This window comes from Lagenorhynchus albirostris, chromosome 2, assembly GCF_949774975.1.
Source record: "Lagenorhynchus albirostris chromosome 2, mLagAlb1.1, whole genome shotgun sequence".
Classification (NCBI taxonomy): Eukaryota; Metazoa; Chordata; class Mammalia; order Artiodactyla; family Delphinidae; genus Lagenorhynchus; species Lagenorhynchus albirostris.
Window position 1 is genome coordinate 38,461,280 of NC_083096.1, and position 16,538 is coordinate 38,477,817.

The 16,538-nt window shown below is 35.5% G+C and overlaps 1 protein-coding gene across 1 annotated transcript in view; it reads left to right on the forward strand.

Moving 5' to 3' along the window:
- SYT14 (synaptotagmin 14) overlaps positions 1 to 15,541 on the forward strand; it is a 147,575-nt gene extending 132,034 nt beyond the window's left edge. Inside the window, 2 exon segments of the mRNA XM_060142118.1 lie at positions 11,168 to 11,357; positions 15,199 to 15,541. Coding sequence (XP_059998101.1) covers positions 11,168 to 11,357; positions 15,199 to 15,512 — 504 coding nt within the window. The 3' untranslated portion in view covers positions 15,513 to 15,541.
- The last annotated feature ends 997 nt before the right edge of the window (positions 15,542 to 16,538 follow it).

The window sequence follows — 16,538 nt, forward strand, 5'->3', positions numbered from 1 at the left end:
TCATCTCTCCCCTAGAACAGTGCTTTGTGCAGAGTAGACATTCAATAAACTCTTATACTGCTGACTTCCAAAACTGTTTTGTTTCTATTCAATTGTTTCCTTCAGTAAGATAAAACAGTATTTGGTCTATTGATTACTTTTTTGCGAGTAGCCTGAATAATAATTATTAAATAATTTATTAAATAATAAATAAATTAATTAAATCAAGATTGTGAGATGAATAAGAGTGTTTCTAAAAGTTATTAAACAAATGAGAATATAAATATCAGATATGAAGGTGTGATAGATACTGTTGATTTTCTACCAGTCTACAGTCCCCATTACTTCTTAGTTCTTTCCTTACATAACATCCTATTTTGTTCAAGTAGCCAAACCTAGGTAATACATAATTCCCACAGAAAAAAACAATCCCCCTTGAAGATGAACTCACATTAAGAAAGAGTATAAGCAGAAAGAAATGATCCATCATGAATGACAGCAGACCCAAAAGATAGATAGGTTGGCATCTCTAGGACATGAACTAATAGAACACTGTGAAAGAGGTTATAAAATAAATATGCTTAAAATGAATAAAGAGCTAAAAGAAGTAACAGAAACCACAAGGAAAGAACAAGACAATACTAGAAAAGAGGCAGATTTAAATAATGACCATATGGAACTTCTGGAATGAAAAAATAGTCATTAAAAATAGAATCAATGAAAAATATGAATAACAGGGTAAGGAGAATGAAGGGTAGAATGAGAATGTTAAGTACATTTTCTTATAAAAACTCCAGAGTGAGAGACTAGAAAAAGTGAGAGGCAACATTTGAAGTACATAGATCATCAGGTTGAAAAAGTGCAGGTGCTCATAGGCAGGATTATCAAAAATGAATCCACACCTTTAAAGATTACAGTGATAGGATGAAACACCGAAGACAAAATGATAAAAGTAACTACAGAGAAAAGATAAGGAAAGGGAACAACAACTGTCTAACAGAAAGCTTCTCAACAGCCCTAAATACCAAACGGCATTGGTATAATATCTGTAAGGTGCCAAGGCAAATAAACTATGAACTTAGAATATTATAGCCACCTAAATTATTGCTAAGGAAGGGGGTAAACTCCAGATATTTTCAGTCAAAGACCAGGAGAGTTTAGCACTCATAGCTCATTGCTGGGATAATTACTAAAGCATATGCTTGTGTATGAAGAGCACTGAATTCAAAAGGAAGAAATAAGATGGAAGAAGTGATGGTGAGCTGAGAGATTATTAAGTATGTAGAATATCTAAATAAGCAGAGATAGATCGAGCAGAAAACTACTAGCAAAGATATGAAAGATTTGAGTAACACTTTAATTTAATGTATGTATGTGGGACCTCTACTTAATAAACGTTAAGCCTATGTAGAACAGTTACAAATGTCAACCATATATATGCCAGGCCACAAAGGAAGTCTCCACAAATATCAAGGAGTCAATATCATATCAACTTTGTTCTTTGACCACATTGGATTGAAATTAAAAATTCATTCAAAAATATCTGTGGCACACACACATACCACATGCTGGACATCGTTCTAGTTATTTGGTGTACATTAGTGAAAAGCAGAAATAAATTTTGACCTGCACGGAATTTAATTCATTACGGGGGAGGGGAGACTTGAGATACAGTAAAGGTAATAAATATAGTAAATATATAGTATGTGAGAAGGTTATAAGTATTATGGGTAAAAGAAACAGAGTGAACAGGATCAAGAATGCTAGTTGGAAAGGAGTTGTAATTTAAATAAGAGGTCATTGGAGACAATGTAACATGTGGGCAAAGACTTGGAAGAGAGGAAGGCTTAGTCATTTGCATATCTGGAGAAAGAACATTGCAAGCAGATGGAACAGCCAGTTCCCAGAGCCCAGAGTACATGTGTTGTCTTCAGGAAAGAGCAAGGAGGCCCATTTAGCTAGAAGTCCAAGACTGAGGAGTAGAATAGTAAGAGGTAAGGTCAAAGAGGCAGTTCTCCTCCCACCCCTCAAATCTATATATCTAGATATGCAAACAAACAAAAAACTCTCTAAATGAACTCAGGGTCAGAGAAGAAAGCATAATGGAAATTAGAAATATTTAGAATCAGACAAAATGAGAACACTATTAAATTTATGGTGTACAGATAAAACAATAGTATAGGGAAATGTATAGCCTTAAAGATATTTGTAAGAAGATAAGAGTGCAAATCGATGAGCTAAATATTCTTCAACTCAGGAAGTTACAAAAGGAAAACAAGGAGAAATTAATGAAAGAAAAAAAGTGAAGAGGTCTAAAAAACAAAAGCTGGGTTTTTTAAATTGCTGCTAAGTAAGCCTCTGGAGATAGATCAGGAAAGAAAAACATTACATTAAATGAAAGGGAGGACATAATCATCAATTCAGTGGAAATTTCAGAATCATAAAGAGAATAACTCTAGAAAAACAAGTTTGGAAACTTAGATGAAATGAGCAATTTTTTTGGAAATATAAATTTCTAAAAACTGATTTAGGAATAATAGAAAACATGAAATGACTTATTACCATTAAGAAATTCAATCGGGCTTCCCTGGTGGCGCAGTGGTTGAGAGTCCGCCTGCCGATGCAGGGGACACGGGTTCGTGCCCCGGTCCGGGAAGATCCCACATGCGCAGAGCGGCTGGGCCCGTGAGCCATGGCCGCTGAGCCTGCGCGTCCGGAGCCTGTGCTCTGCAGCGGGGAGAGGCCACAACAGTGAGAGGCCCGTGTACGGCAAAAAAAAAAAAAAAAAAAAAAAAAAAAGAAATTCAATCAGTAGTCAAAAAGATTCTCATAGAAGAAAGAGAAAGAAAAAAAGATAGTTGAGTTTCAAAGGCAAGTTTTACCCAACTTCAATGAACAAATAACTTTCCTGGAATAATATCTGTTTGATGAAATGTGTATATATATATATACATACACATACACATATATATGTGCATTTTTTTCTGAATTCAATTTAACATTGTTTAACTTGAGGTTTCTGCCTATGTTTCTAAGTGAGATTCGTTTATAATTTTATGTTCTTCTTGTCTAGTTAGTGTCAAAATTATACATCTCAAAAGAGAAGCTGGGTACTTTTCCTTTTCATTCTCTGAAATAGTTTATATAGCACAGTAGTTGTTTGAGAGCATGGGGAAAATTTTATAAACTTTTTAAACCAATTTTATAAACTTTTATAAACCAATCTCACAAGCATGTGTGCAGAAATGCCAATTTAAATATGTTCATATTGAATGTAGCAAAAAATAACATGTGCATGTGTATACATGCAAAATTTCTGATAAGAGCAGGAGTTTTTTGTTTGTTTGTTTTGTTTTGTTTTTTTACCGGTACACAGGCTTCTCACTGTTGTGGCCTCTCCTGTTGCGGAGCACAGGCTCCGGATGCGCAGGCTCAGTGACGATGGCTTATGGGCCCAGCCACTCTGTGGCATGTGGGATCTTCCCAGACCGGGGCACGAACCCGTGTCCCCTACATCGACAGGCGGACTCTCAACCACTGCGCCACCAGGGAAGCCCAGAGCAGGAGTTTTGATAAGAGCAGGAGTTTTTATGACCATTTTGATAAGCTGGAGTTTTTATGACCATTTCTCCATGATGATATGTTCAAACATTAGTAATAGAAAAGATTTTGTTTTTGTTTTACAATTTTTGCTGTATTTTAAATCTTATCAATAAGTTTTCAGTGTTAACATGAAACAACTTTCTGTATGAAAGAGAAAGTGAGAATTTTCTACTTTTTTTCCCACTCTTCATTAGCTAACCTGTATATCAGGTATACTGTGTTCCCTGAGTGTAGTAACATTCCCTTTTGCTGAACCATCTTTTCCTCTTCCTTGGTTCTTGCAAGGCTAAGGCCCTCAGACCAAACCCAGCAAAGAGACAGAGGGAAGTAGTCACAGTTGGTGCAACCCCTCAGTAGCAGGGTTGATAGTCCTTAGTGAAGGCCAAGGGGAAAAAAAGCAGGGCAAACAAGTCAGTTGAATAGGCTCTGTAGTAGACATCTGTTTTTTCTGCCTAGCATCCATGTCTTCTGTGGCCATAGTGTCCAGATTTTGCTTGGGAGACCAACTTGCTCCTGTACTTTGGATGAAGTGACTTCATTCCAAAGCCCAGAATTAGATCTCACGTGTCTTAACTGGTGAGTTCTAGGGTTTTGGTGAGAGCAATCAGGATGATGTCTTCCTCTTTCCCACAACACTCAGAGCCACTGAAAACTCTGGCAACTTGGAGCGAAGAGTCTACCTGAGAATAAAGCCAAATTTGGGAAACAAGCCTAAGGAATGGAGGAGAACTGTTTCCTAGTGACATGGGTTGAAGCCTGGATCAGTGAGCACCTGAAGCTACCCTTGTATTAACTGTTATATTACAGAAGCTAGTAAATTCCCTGTGTCTTGTAAGCCAGTTAAATTTGGTAGCAGTTTGGTGGTTAAGTGCCTGAAGCTTCTCAGCACCAGGCTTCCCTGGAGGGAGGGAGACAGACCGATGTTCTGCAGGCTGAATCCTAGTGGAAGTACAGGGGCCCATAGATGGCAGGAGGGCTTGCTGCTGCCATCCAGCTCTCTGTCCTTACTTTTGGATGCTTTCTGTTTCTGTCCCTCCTGTGTTTTGGGTTGGGAGCTGTTGATGGCCTCTGTACCCTTTTGCTTTGGGGCAGACCCTTCCTGGGAGGGCCACTTCTTCCCCCGCCAGTAGCCATTGTCTGTCACTTGCAACCAAAAGCATCCTGATTCCAACACCACTCTGAAATGTAAACTATCCACCCATCTACTGCTCATCCCAGTAAGTTATCCTTTAGAGTCAATGGGTGTATTTTTACCGCTACCAAAATACAGAATGGCTGTCCTTTACACTGGATTGGGGAGGGCGTGGAAGTGGAAGGAGGGTAAGATTTGGAGCAGCTATGCTGTTCTTGCTTTCTCCTTCCTGAAATTGCCTCTGGTTATCTCCTCCTTACCTTGTCTGATAGGCACTCAGTGCCTTGGGGCTAGGGAAAGGGCCCCCGAGGAGCGAGCACGGCTATTGGAGGTGCAGCTCACCAGGTTTGCAGCAGGTGGCTGCCCTCTGGTTACACTTCAGTGCCCTCATCGCTCCATTTCCAGGAAAGTATAATGGAAGCATTTTGGGTCAAATTACCTTAAAAAGCAGAAAATTTCTTCTAGCCACAGTGAAAAAGAAATTCAACAGAAAATATTCAAATTCATAATAATTATCATTGTAGAGTTCATCAGTTTTACCTTAAAAGTACTGAGTAGAAGTGGTTACAAGTAAGGTGGAGTCAGTTTAGTATTAATAAAAAGCCCCATACGTTTACTTAATAGGAGTTCTGTTGTATTTTCAATCTTACTTTTTTCTCTCTATATTTACAAGTTCCTACCTGATTTTAACCTATTAGCACCATTAAAGACATGTAATGGCTGCCATAAGTACTAATTCTGCTTATGGTAAACATTATATAGAGTTTATTCACTTTTCTGAAAAATTAAATATTTTCTTTTCTACTTTTACAGAATTGCTTATAATCCTTCACCCTAGGGCAGAGGACTCAGGCGGAAAGAGAAGAAGTATTAAAAAAGAAATAAAGTATTATGTTAGATGGGAGGAAGTTATACTTTTACTTTAGGGAGCCTATGGGACGATTCCTTTAAGTAGACCCAATTATGATTGGGATTTGTTTGACTTTGGGTTAATCACCTGCAGTTACTGCCACCTAGGGAAGCCTCAATTATAAATTAATGATGGAGTCTGCAGTGAGAGTAGGTAGAGATTCCTGAATATACACTGAATGGAGCAGCATGCCCTGAGGAATAGTTGGAGGAAAGATGCCATTTGAGTATATAGTATCTGTATTTAATTTGTCTTTACTGCAGTTGCTCTATTTATATAGTTATTCTATACTGCTTTTGCTGTAATCAGTGATCCCCTTGGATTGCCACACCTATACCAACCCTGGATAGGCAGTTACACTGATGGCAATAGAAAGACCATGAGATTAGCACTTTTTCTAAGGTATAAATTCAGAATGAACTCTTCAGACAATAGTTTTTTGTTTTTTCTGTTAAATACTACTGTATTTCAGCTGGGCTTACTAAAATAGAATGTAATCACCAAGAATCTTATCACTCTTGCTTTTTTTTGTTGGGCTTAGAGACAAGGACATTTTTGCAGCAATAAAGCAGGGAGATAAGTTAGCTGTTTTTCTCAGGAGCAAGAAAGACCCTTCCCAAGACTTTCTCGGGACATCACTTTGTTGCGCAAAATCGGCAATATGACCTCTGTGCTGATAAGAAAATATTAGATGCACATCTTATTATCTGACAGTAGGTTAATATGAAAAATGCTATACTATGAAAAATGTATTTCACAGTATTCTAACAGATGCTGCTAGTATAATAGCCTAATGTAGCAAATGCACCAAATGTGCTTGAGCATGTTTTTGACACTATTTTCATAAGTGATGATATATCCTAATTGAAACTTACTAAAATTATGTTTTCTCCTCCAACTGTCATGAAAACATACCAAACTATGTGTTTTGTGTACCCATGATTTAGGAATATAAGATTTATCTTCCTTTTGGTTTTCTCCTCTACGGTTTAGAGTTAGATTTGAAAATATGAGATTTTTATCCCTCTGAATATTAGTCCCGTGAGCTAATTCAGTCACCAAGTATGTATTAATTCTCCTTGATTACTTGTATAGGCCAACCTAGATTCAAACTTGAAGACTTGTATAAGACATTTTTAGATTTTTTAAATCTAAAAATCTAAATCCGTAATTTTTAAATCTAAAAACTTGTTATAGAAAATAGTATTATAGTCTTTTTTTTTAAACTCATGGAGTGAATCCCTTTAGGAGTGTTCAAAGAAAGTCCTAAACATTTTTATTATTGTTAATTTGTATATGTTGTATCCTTGTATCATGTAATTCTTTCATTAAATCTTTTTTCTTGTGAAACCAAACACATAGTAGAAAAGTGTAAAAGGCAGAAATGTACAACCCATCTAACTACCATCCAGGTCAAGAAATAAAACATTACCAGTACCCCTCAGAAGCCCTCATGTCCTTCCTAATCACTATTCTCTCCCCACCCCAGAGTTAACCAAAATTTTGACTTTTAAATTAATCACCTTCTTGCTCTCTTTATAGTTTTACCACCTATTCATACATCTGAAATACTAGGGTTTAGTTTTGCCTGGTCTTTATTTGGTTTTTGTTTTGTTTTTTTGTTGTTGAAATTTACATAAATGGAACCATACAGCTAAATATCCTTTTAGGTTCAGCATTTTGCACTCAAAATCATGTTTGTAAATGTAGTTATAATTAGTTTCATTGCTGTATAGTGTATATATGCTGTATGTACAGTATAGTTGCTGAATTATATGAAGTCACCACAAATTGTTTATCCATTCCACTCTTTGGGGTCATTATAAATAATGCTACTATGGACGTACTTTCATATGTCTCTTGGTAAACACTGCACATATTCCTGATCGAGATGTATATATATGGAATTGACAGATATTATGGTATGTGTATTTTTAACATCTTAAAAAAACATATCACTTTACACTATAACCATTGGAATATGAGACTTCCCATTTCTCTGTGTCCTCACCACACTATTGTTTTAGCCCAGCTATTTGTTGTGTAGTGTTAGCTCATGGTTTTAATTTCCTTTTCCTTGATTAGTAATGAAGTTGAACATCATTTCACATATTTATTGACCATTCTTTTGTGAAAGTGTGCTGATTCAAGTATCTGTCAAGTGTTTTTATATTGTGTTGTCTTTTTCTTATTGATTTATAGGTATTCTTTACATATTTGGGATTTGAGCTAATTGTGAAGTATATGTGTTTCAGAGGTGTTCCACCTTTGTTGTAAATTAACTGTCTATTATGCATGGATTACTTAGTGGACTTTCTATTTAACAGTCTCTTAGACATTGTTTTATCACATTGTCTTAAATAATGTACCTTTATTATAAATTTTGATACTCAGTAGAGCAGAGCCCCCTATCTTGTAATTTATTTTATTATTTTTATTCTGGTAAGAACATCTAACATGATATCTACCCTTTAACAAATTTTAAGTGTACAATATTGTTTACTGTAGATATAATATTGTACAGCAGATCTCTGGAACTTAATCATCTTGCAGAACTGAAACTTTATACCCATTGAACAGTAACTCTCCATTTCCCCCTCCTCCATCCCCTAGCAACCCCCATTCTACTCTCTGCTCCTATGACTGACTATTTTAGATATCACATATAAATGGAACCACACAGTATTTGTCTGTGACTGACTTATTTCACTTAGCATAATGTCCTCCAGGTTCATCCATGTTCTCACATATGGCAGATTTCCTTCTTTTTTAAGACTAAATGATATTTCATTGTATATATGTACCGCATACATTTTAGAATTAGCTTGTCAAGTTCCACAAAGAAACCTGTTGAGATCTTGATTATGATTGCATTTATTCCATCAATTTGGAGACAGTATTGCAAAATTGAACCTCATAATTCATTAACATAGTATATATAGCACTTCTAAATTTCTCTCAATAATAGTCATAGTTTTCTGTATAGAGTCCTTGCATGTCATTTGTACATTTATTCCTAGATATTTTATATTTTATGTTGTAATAAATGTTATTTTGAAATAAATGTTATTTTCGGATTTGTTCCTGGTATATAGGAATATATGGATTCTTAAATTTTACCTTTGCAGGCGACTGTAATACCTCTGTGGAGTTGATTAGATTTCACATGTGCATAACTATATAGTATGCATATAAGGACAGTCCAAGTCATTATACCTTTTATTTCATTTTATTGCCTTTCATAAGGCTAGGACCTTCACTGGCTGGAATCTCCAGTGCAGTGCTGATTAGAAGTGGTAATAGTTGACATCATTGTCACATCCCCAATTTCAAAGGGGAAACATTAAAAAAAAATTAAGTATGATGTTACATGTTGCTCGATTTGGTTTGCTCAGCATTTATTTAGAGTTTTAAATCTAAGTTTATGAATGAGAAAATCCTGTAATTTTTTAATAATGTCCTTGTCGGATTTTGGTTTTAAGGTTTTGCTAGTTTCTTACAGGAAACTGGGGAGTGTTTCCTCTTTTCCTGTTATCTGAAAGAGTTTGTATAAGACTAATATTATTAATTAGAAGTCACTATTGTAGCCATCCAGCTAAAGTTTTTGAGTTTTATTTTGTTGGTTTTGGAAAGGTTTTTAATTGCAAATTCAATTTCTTCAGTAAGACTGTTCAGATATTCTATTTCTTCTTGTGTCCACTTTGCTTAGTTGTACTATTCTAGGAATATGTCCATTTCGTCAAAATTTAAAATTTGTTGGAAGAAAGCTGTTCTTACTCATTTTTTTAAAATCTTTTCATGGCCTATAGAATATGTAGTAGTGTCTTTTTTCATTCCTGATATTTTTTCATTTGTGCCTTGTCTCTTTTATTTCTGAATTGGACTAACATTTATCTATTTTTATTAATCTTTACAAATAATTTATTTTAGTTATCATTTAGTTACCCATGGATTATTTATATTTGTTTCCTTAATTTCCAAATGTATAGGAATTTTCTTCACTAGAACTTAGTTTGGATTTCTAGCTGATTCAAAAAACATTCTGAATGATTTCCATCATTGAAATTCATTTTTGAAATTCGTTTGCTTTTTTAAATTTATTTATTTGTTTGTTTGTTTGTTTTTGGCTGCATTGGGTCTTTGTTGCTGCACGCGGGCTTTCTCTAGTTGCAGCAAGTGGGGGCCACTCTTCATTGCGGTGCGCTCCTCTTGTTGTGGAGCACGGGCTCTAGGCACGTGGGCTTCAGTAGTTGTGGTTCACAGGCTTAGTTGCTCTGTGGCATGTGGGATCTTCTCAAACCAGGGATCAAACCTGTGTCCCCTGCATTGGCAGGCGGATTCTTAACCACTGTGGCACCAGGGAAGTTCCCGTTTGCTTTTTTTTTTTTTTTTGCAGTACACGGGCCTCCCACCATTGTGGCCCCTCCCGTTGCGGAGCACAGGCTCCAGACGCGCAGGCTCAGTGGCCATGGCTCACGGGCCCAGCCTCTCCGCGGCATGTGAGATCTTCCCGGACCGGGGCACGAACCCGTGTCCCCTGCAACGGCAGGCGGACTCTCAACCACTGCGCCACCAGGGAAGCCCCCATTTGCTTTTTTAATAAATATTTTTGTAAAAACTCCACTGCATGCTTGAGAAAATGTATGCTTTATAGTTGTAGGATGGAGTGTTCTGCATATTACCATTAGGTCAGTTTTACTTATTGTGATATTCGAATCTTCTACATCATTACTGTATCTATTTGCCTGCTTGTTTGGTCAGTTACTGAAAGGAGTATGTGGACAACCCCACCGGTTGTGGATTTGCCTATTTCTCTTTCTAGTTCTGGCAATTTTTGCTTCTTTTATTTTGAGCCCATGTTATTAAATAATGCAAATTTGGAATTACTTTATCTTCCTGGTAAGTTTGCAGTTTTATCATTATTGAGTGTACCTCTTTATCTCTAGTAATAGTTACTGCCTTAAAGCTAACCTTGACTGATACTAATATAGTTACACCGCTTTTCTTTTGGTTATTATTTGCATGGTAAATATTTTCCCACCCTCTTTTTTTCAATTTCTGTATATCAGTGTTTTACATATTGACTTATAAGTAGCAGATTTTGTGTTTATTTCATCAAAGCCTGCCAATCTTTGTCTTTAAAGGACACTTGAGATATTTACATTTAATGTAATTGAGTCTGAATCTGTGTCGGTCTTTTAAGGTCAAAACATCTTTTAAACAATTTTTTTACATTCAGGAAAGAGTTCATTGACACCTATGAGTTTAAGAAATTTATCTTCTCTGATTTGTATCCAAACATGCAAGAATTTATCAGACCTTCTCATCTCCTGTCATTCCTTTGACTGCTGTATAATGAAAAGAGATCCAGGAACTAAAATATGCTAAGAACATTTCTAATCTAGTGTTTTGGGAATTTTGCATACAACTCTTGCTTTTTTCATGACTTATCTACCTAATTCCAATAAGCAGGGCATTACCAATGTATCTATTAATATATCTTTTTTTACAAAATACTATAAAGATTTCATTTTTGATTGCAGGGCTGTAACTCCCAAATGAGCGCGTCAGAAGTCTCCTGTAGTGAAAGTACATCCTCCTGTCAGTCTCTTGAACATGGCTCAGTTCCAGAAATCCTCATTGGCCTGCTTTATAATGCCACAACTGGGAGACTATCAGCAGAAGTGATAAAAGGCAGCCACTTCAAAAACTTGGCAGCAAACAGACCACCCAGTGAGTGAAAAATATTTTTCTTAATTCTAGTGTTTTCTGTACTTATGAGACTCACAGTGTAGGGCCTTCAGTCCTATCATTTAGTCTTAACCAATCAATGATGGTTTAATCATCAGCTAATCTGTTTCATGTTTTCTATTTCCAGCCATTTGGGAAGTAGAAAGATCTGAAATTCAAAATATTAATTGTAAGGTGGCAAGACTTTAACTTTTTCTGTGTCTGCAGAATGAATTAGCCCCATCATAGCCATTATCTTCTAATGCCAGAAAAAGTTACAGGTTTTTTTTTAAAGGTAGTAACACTCCACAAATATGATGACGAATGCTTATAGCTGTTGTTTTTAACTGAAGATCGATGTCATGTTTCCTGTCTGCATGCAGTACTATGAACTAATGTGTGTACTTCTATATTTTTCCTTCTTTTCTCCCTTAACAATTTAAGAAAAAACTGTTTCTTCACATTTTTCCTCCTTTAAAATTATAAATCAGTACTGCCAGCAGAATCTTTTCTTAAATGGAATGTGCTTTGCTTTTAGCAGGACAAACAGAATAAGGAATAGTTTAATATTTATGCTCGATGCTAGGAAAGGAAGGCTAGATGGTGTAGATACCTCTGCCCTGTCTATATGCCTCTCACTCTTCTCTCTCTTATCTCTCTCCCAGCTCAGGAGGCTGGGGATAGGTTATGCACAGAGAAATTGTCATGCAGTATACCTCCAAAATTGTTTATTGTGATCTGTAGAAATAAACTGGGAAAGTAGCAGCCTCTTTATATTTCTCTAAAATTAAAGCTGTTAATAACGGCCTAAACTCAAAATTTGAAAGGAAATCTTGAATAATAATGCCAACCTTAAATTTGTTTAACAATTTCTTACAGACTTGCTTGAAGCAATATTTCACTCCAAGTATCAAATAACTGTTGGAGGGGAAACTTTTTCCACCCTTGAATTAACTTTACTTCTAAATATCCTAAAAATTATTTTTTCAATCAAAGTGAAAAGTCATAAAAATATATTTAGTGTGCCCTCAGTAGTACTGGAAACCTCACTTCTTACATACATCATGCAATGTATCTGTGCCTTCATTAAACGTCAGAAGGCCAAAGTTAGATTTCTATTTCTACCCTTGGACGAGTGACCTAACTTCCCTAAGGCTGTTTCCTTATATGTAAAATTAAGGTTGTGTTTCTCACAGGGTAACTGTGATACTCAAATCAGATAAAGGCACGTAAAAAGGATGGAATTATTATTTGTCCCCTTTTTCCTTTCAGAAGGAAACATTCAGAGGGTGGAAAAAAGCAATTACTAGAGTAAAGAGCTTTGGAAGTGTGACTTGGTTATCGTCATTAATCCACACTAGGAATGCAAACTCAAATGGCCTGGGAAGTAACTTAAATGAGCAGAATTTGTAGATGAGAGAGAAGGAGCATGGAGAGGCCTGTGATAAATGCAGGGGTGCACACCCTGCCTTAAGACATTCAGATTCAAAATTTTTGAACATGGTCTATTATTTGGGGTTACATTTAGCCACAAGCTGTCAGTTTGCAATTCCTGCTTAGCTAATAGTTTAATTTTTTGACAAATCTTTAACTTGAAATGCTAGAAAGCAGCAGAATGAAATGACAGATTTGCCTTTCTGTCCTTGTTGCTGAACCCACTCTGATAGAAACAGAGAAACACTAATCAGAACTAAAATGAAGCAGGGGGTGGGTGGAGGTAGGGATGGACAATAAACAAGTTAAGAGAGATTTGCATCCACAACATAGAGTAGATCTATCAGGTTAAAGAATAGGTTATAGCAATTTCCATTATTTTAGAATTAGATCTTCAGTAGTAGGACAGTTCATGGTATTAGCTGGGAAGTAACTAGTAGGTAAATATAAGTCAACATTAAAACTAATTATATGAAGTAGAGTATTTATAAAGTAAAATATGACAATTTTATCAGTTTGTCTATTGTATATAAGATTGTGACCCTTCATATATACCTAGGTTCTAAATTTTGAACTATGTTATAGACTGACTAATCCAATTTTTATCCCAAAGGAACAGTGGTAACATTCGAGAACAAAAATTTTGGTAGTTCTATTTTATTTTGCATAACTTAATTTTATATTACATTGGGAGTAAAAAAAAAGTGTTTGTAGTGTTAAATATTGCATGGATAAACTTAAAAATTTAGAAAAATAATGATCCTTTAATGACTTTTATTCAGTCTTTTATGGTCCAATAATTTGCATGATTCTATGTTCAATGTGCTTTAGACCAAGAAAATGTCCTTATAAAGGTGTCCCCCTTTAAAACAGTGTAATTTTTGTTTAAGATGACACAATGACCTTAAAAATTCTCATTCCATGAAATTTACCCAACATACCCTTTTTTCAACCCTCTACCTGAATTAAAATGCTAAAGTTTTGTGTTCTTCCACTCCAGTGAACAGTGTTTCCTCTTTAATTCTAACCTTTGACCCTCTTTCACCCAACAATTGACATCTGGTCATTATTTCTTTTACTGCTTTCCACCCCCTGTTGTCAGATGGACTGTTCTGTTGTCTAAAACACTTGATAGGTGGACAGGTTTATATAATCCGAGGTGAGTTCCTGTAGAGGCTAATTGGATGTTGTCTTTTCATGCAAAAACAAAATACCCTAAAACTTGCCAGCAGTGAAGCTGTCCACCATGTTGATTTCCAAAAAAAATGCACATTTATTATCTGTGGTACTTTAAAGAAAACTAACTTAGAATTTATCTCTGATTATGGATGATGGTATTCAGAGTATCTATAAAACTAGCAAAACTTTTTAAATTAAAGGTTTATTTTTTCATTCATTATATTTTGACTCATAAGTAGAAATAGATATTTCATGAGAAATATTGCAATTTTCATTAAAATTAATTGAAATTTTGATACGAAGTACACATGATGGATCTACATGCTGAAGATAATTTGCATGAGTCTAAAGAACTTGAAAACACAGTTGTTTGAAAAGAGGGTTTATCTCCCAAGTAACCAGGTAATGAACTGTTATGTTTCACTTGGTACACTAAACATCACATCAATTTTTTTTTTATAATTCATGAAAATAGTTAAGATACCATACCTAAAATTTCACATTAAATTGTGCCAAAAAGGAATCCTGTAGTATTTAACTATCCAAAAAGCACATTAAATGTATTCTTGCATGAAACCAGGAGAAAGTTTTACTTGATTTGCTAAACTTTGAGCCCTTAGTGCATTTGGCTTCATTTTGGCCCTTAAATGTTTTAAAAATATATTTAAAAACCACATCCATGCAGAGATTTTTTTGACATTTCATCCTAAGCTGTTTTGATGTCATCTTTGCATTCTTGTCTTTCTCTTTCCCTCCTTACCATTTGCCTTCATTTCTATTCGTTTGTTTATTCTTACACTCTGAAAGCACAGTGGAATGCTTTACAGTGTTGTGGCTAATTGAGCTTGCTAAGTGTTTATTAATGCTATGATGTCCTGCTTAGTGAAGCTAAACGGGGGTTGGGATGGGAAGGGCGGGTAGTGGGAGGTCAAGGATGGGGGTGGGAGGGTGGAGGAAGGATTATGAGGTATACCTTTAAATTCTAACTCTAATGTAGAAATAGTGAGGTTAAGATATTATTACCCCCAAAAGATTTGATGCCTACTTAGCATTCTCTGTACTTGTCACATTTTATTATCATTTAATCAAAATGGAATTATTGGATTTCTACTAAACATGGTATACGCCATATCCTTATAAAGTATAAACACTTAATCTTCTCAGCAAGTGTTACAAGAAAGATGTTTTGAGTTTGTTTCAAATATCTGTGGTATGTTGTTTTTTTCTATAGATACATATGTTAAATTAACTCTACTGAATTCCATGGGTCAAGAGATGTCCAAATGCAAGACATCCATCCGCAGAGGGCAGCCAAATCCAGTATACAAGGAAACGTTTGTTTTTCAAGTGGCCCTATTTCAACTCTCTGATGTGACACTCATACTGTCTGTGTATAACAAACGCAGCATGAAAAGAAAAGAGATGATAGGCTGGATTTCTTTAGGTCTGAACAGCTCTGGAGAAGAGGAACTCAATCACTGGACTGAAATGAAAGAGTCGAAAGGACAGCAAGTATGTAGATGGCACGCGTTGCTAGAGTCGTGATGACTAGGATTAATGAGCAATTGCAGTTCAAGGCAGCGTCATTTCTGAGTACAACATTACTCTTCTTACCTAGTCACCATGGGAAGATCTATTCTTTGAAGAATCATCTTTAACATTCTACCCAAATGCTTTAAATTCTGTGGAAAGAACATCTAATACGGACATAAATGAAGAAAAGAAGTGTCTCTAGTAGAGCTTGTTTGAGAAAATGAGAAACTTTCATCTTTCTTAAACTGACAATCCTCCAGAACTTTAAGAGCATCGTTTTGGTTTGAAGTTAATTTTACTCTAGCAAAAGAGCCAATAATTTTATGAAAAATCAAAATTATAAATGATTTTGAAAATCAGAATTTTTAGTTACAGCACCCTTTTAGGTCACCCTACATATACACAGGACAAATTTTGCCTGGCTCATCCCTGGTGTTCGTAATGTTCTTTAATATGCGAAAGTCATTCTCCAGCGTTGTCAGTCAGATCTAATGGTGAAAGGTTTCAATCACATTGAAAATCATTTTATTTCAGATATTTTCCCTTTGTGCACTTAGTTTTGTTGTGCCTCAGTTCTTCTCAATAGCACTAAATCTAAGTGCAAGCAAGTATTCATTTTCATAAGGGAATGTTTTTTATGTGTTATTTTAAGAAAAGCTCACTTCTTCATTTGCCTCTGATTTTGCCTGATCCAAAGAGACCAAGTTACGGTACTGGTCCCTTGCAAGTCTTCTAGACAGGTTGTACTGTAGACCATGTAACTTTCTGTTGAAAGCACTTCCTGTATTCTTGTATTCCAATGTAGGAAGCTAATAGAGCAGGACTTCACTTTAAAATCTCTTTCAATGGTTGACTCTTTAAAATTGTAATAACGTGAAAATACATTTTTTACAAACTAAAAAAATATAGTGAATAAGCTGTTGAAAATTGAAAACAATTCAAGTTAAAGAAAATTTTAATCATCTGCTCTGAGTATTTAGTAACCAACACTGCATAAAGCAGGTAGCATTCAAATAAGAAACAGTTCTCTTCACTCTT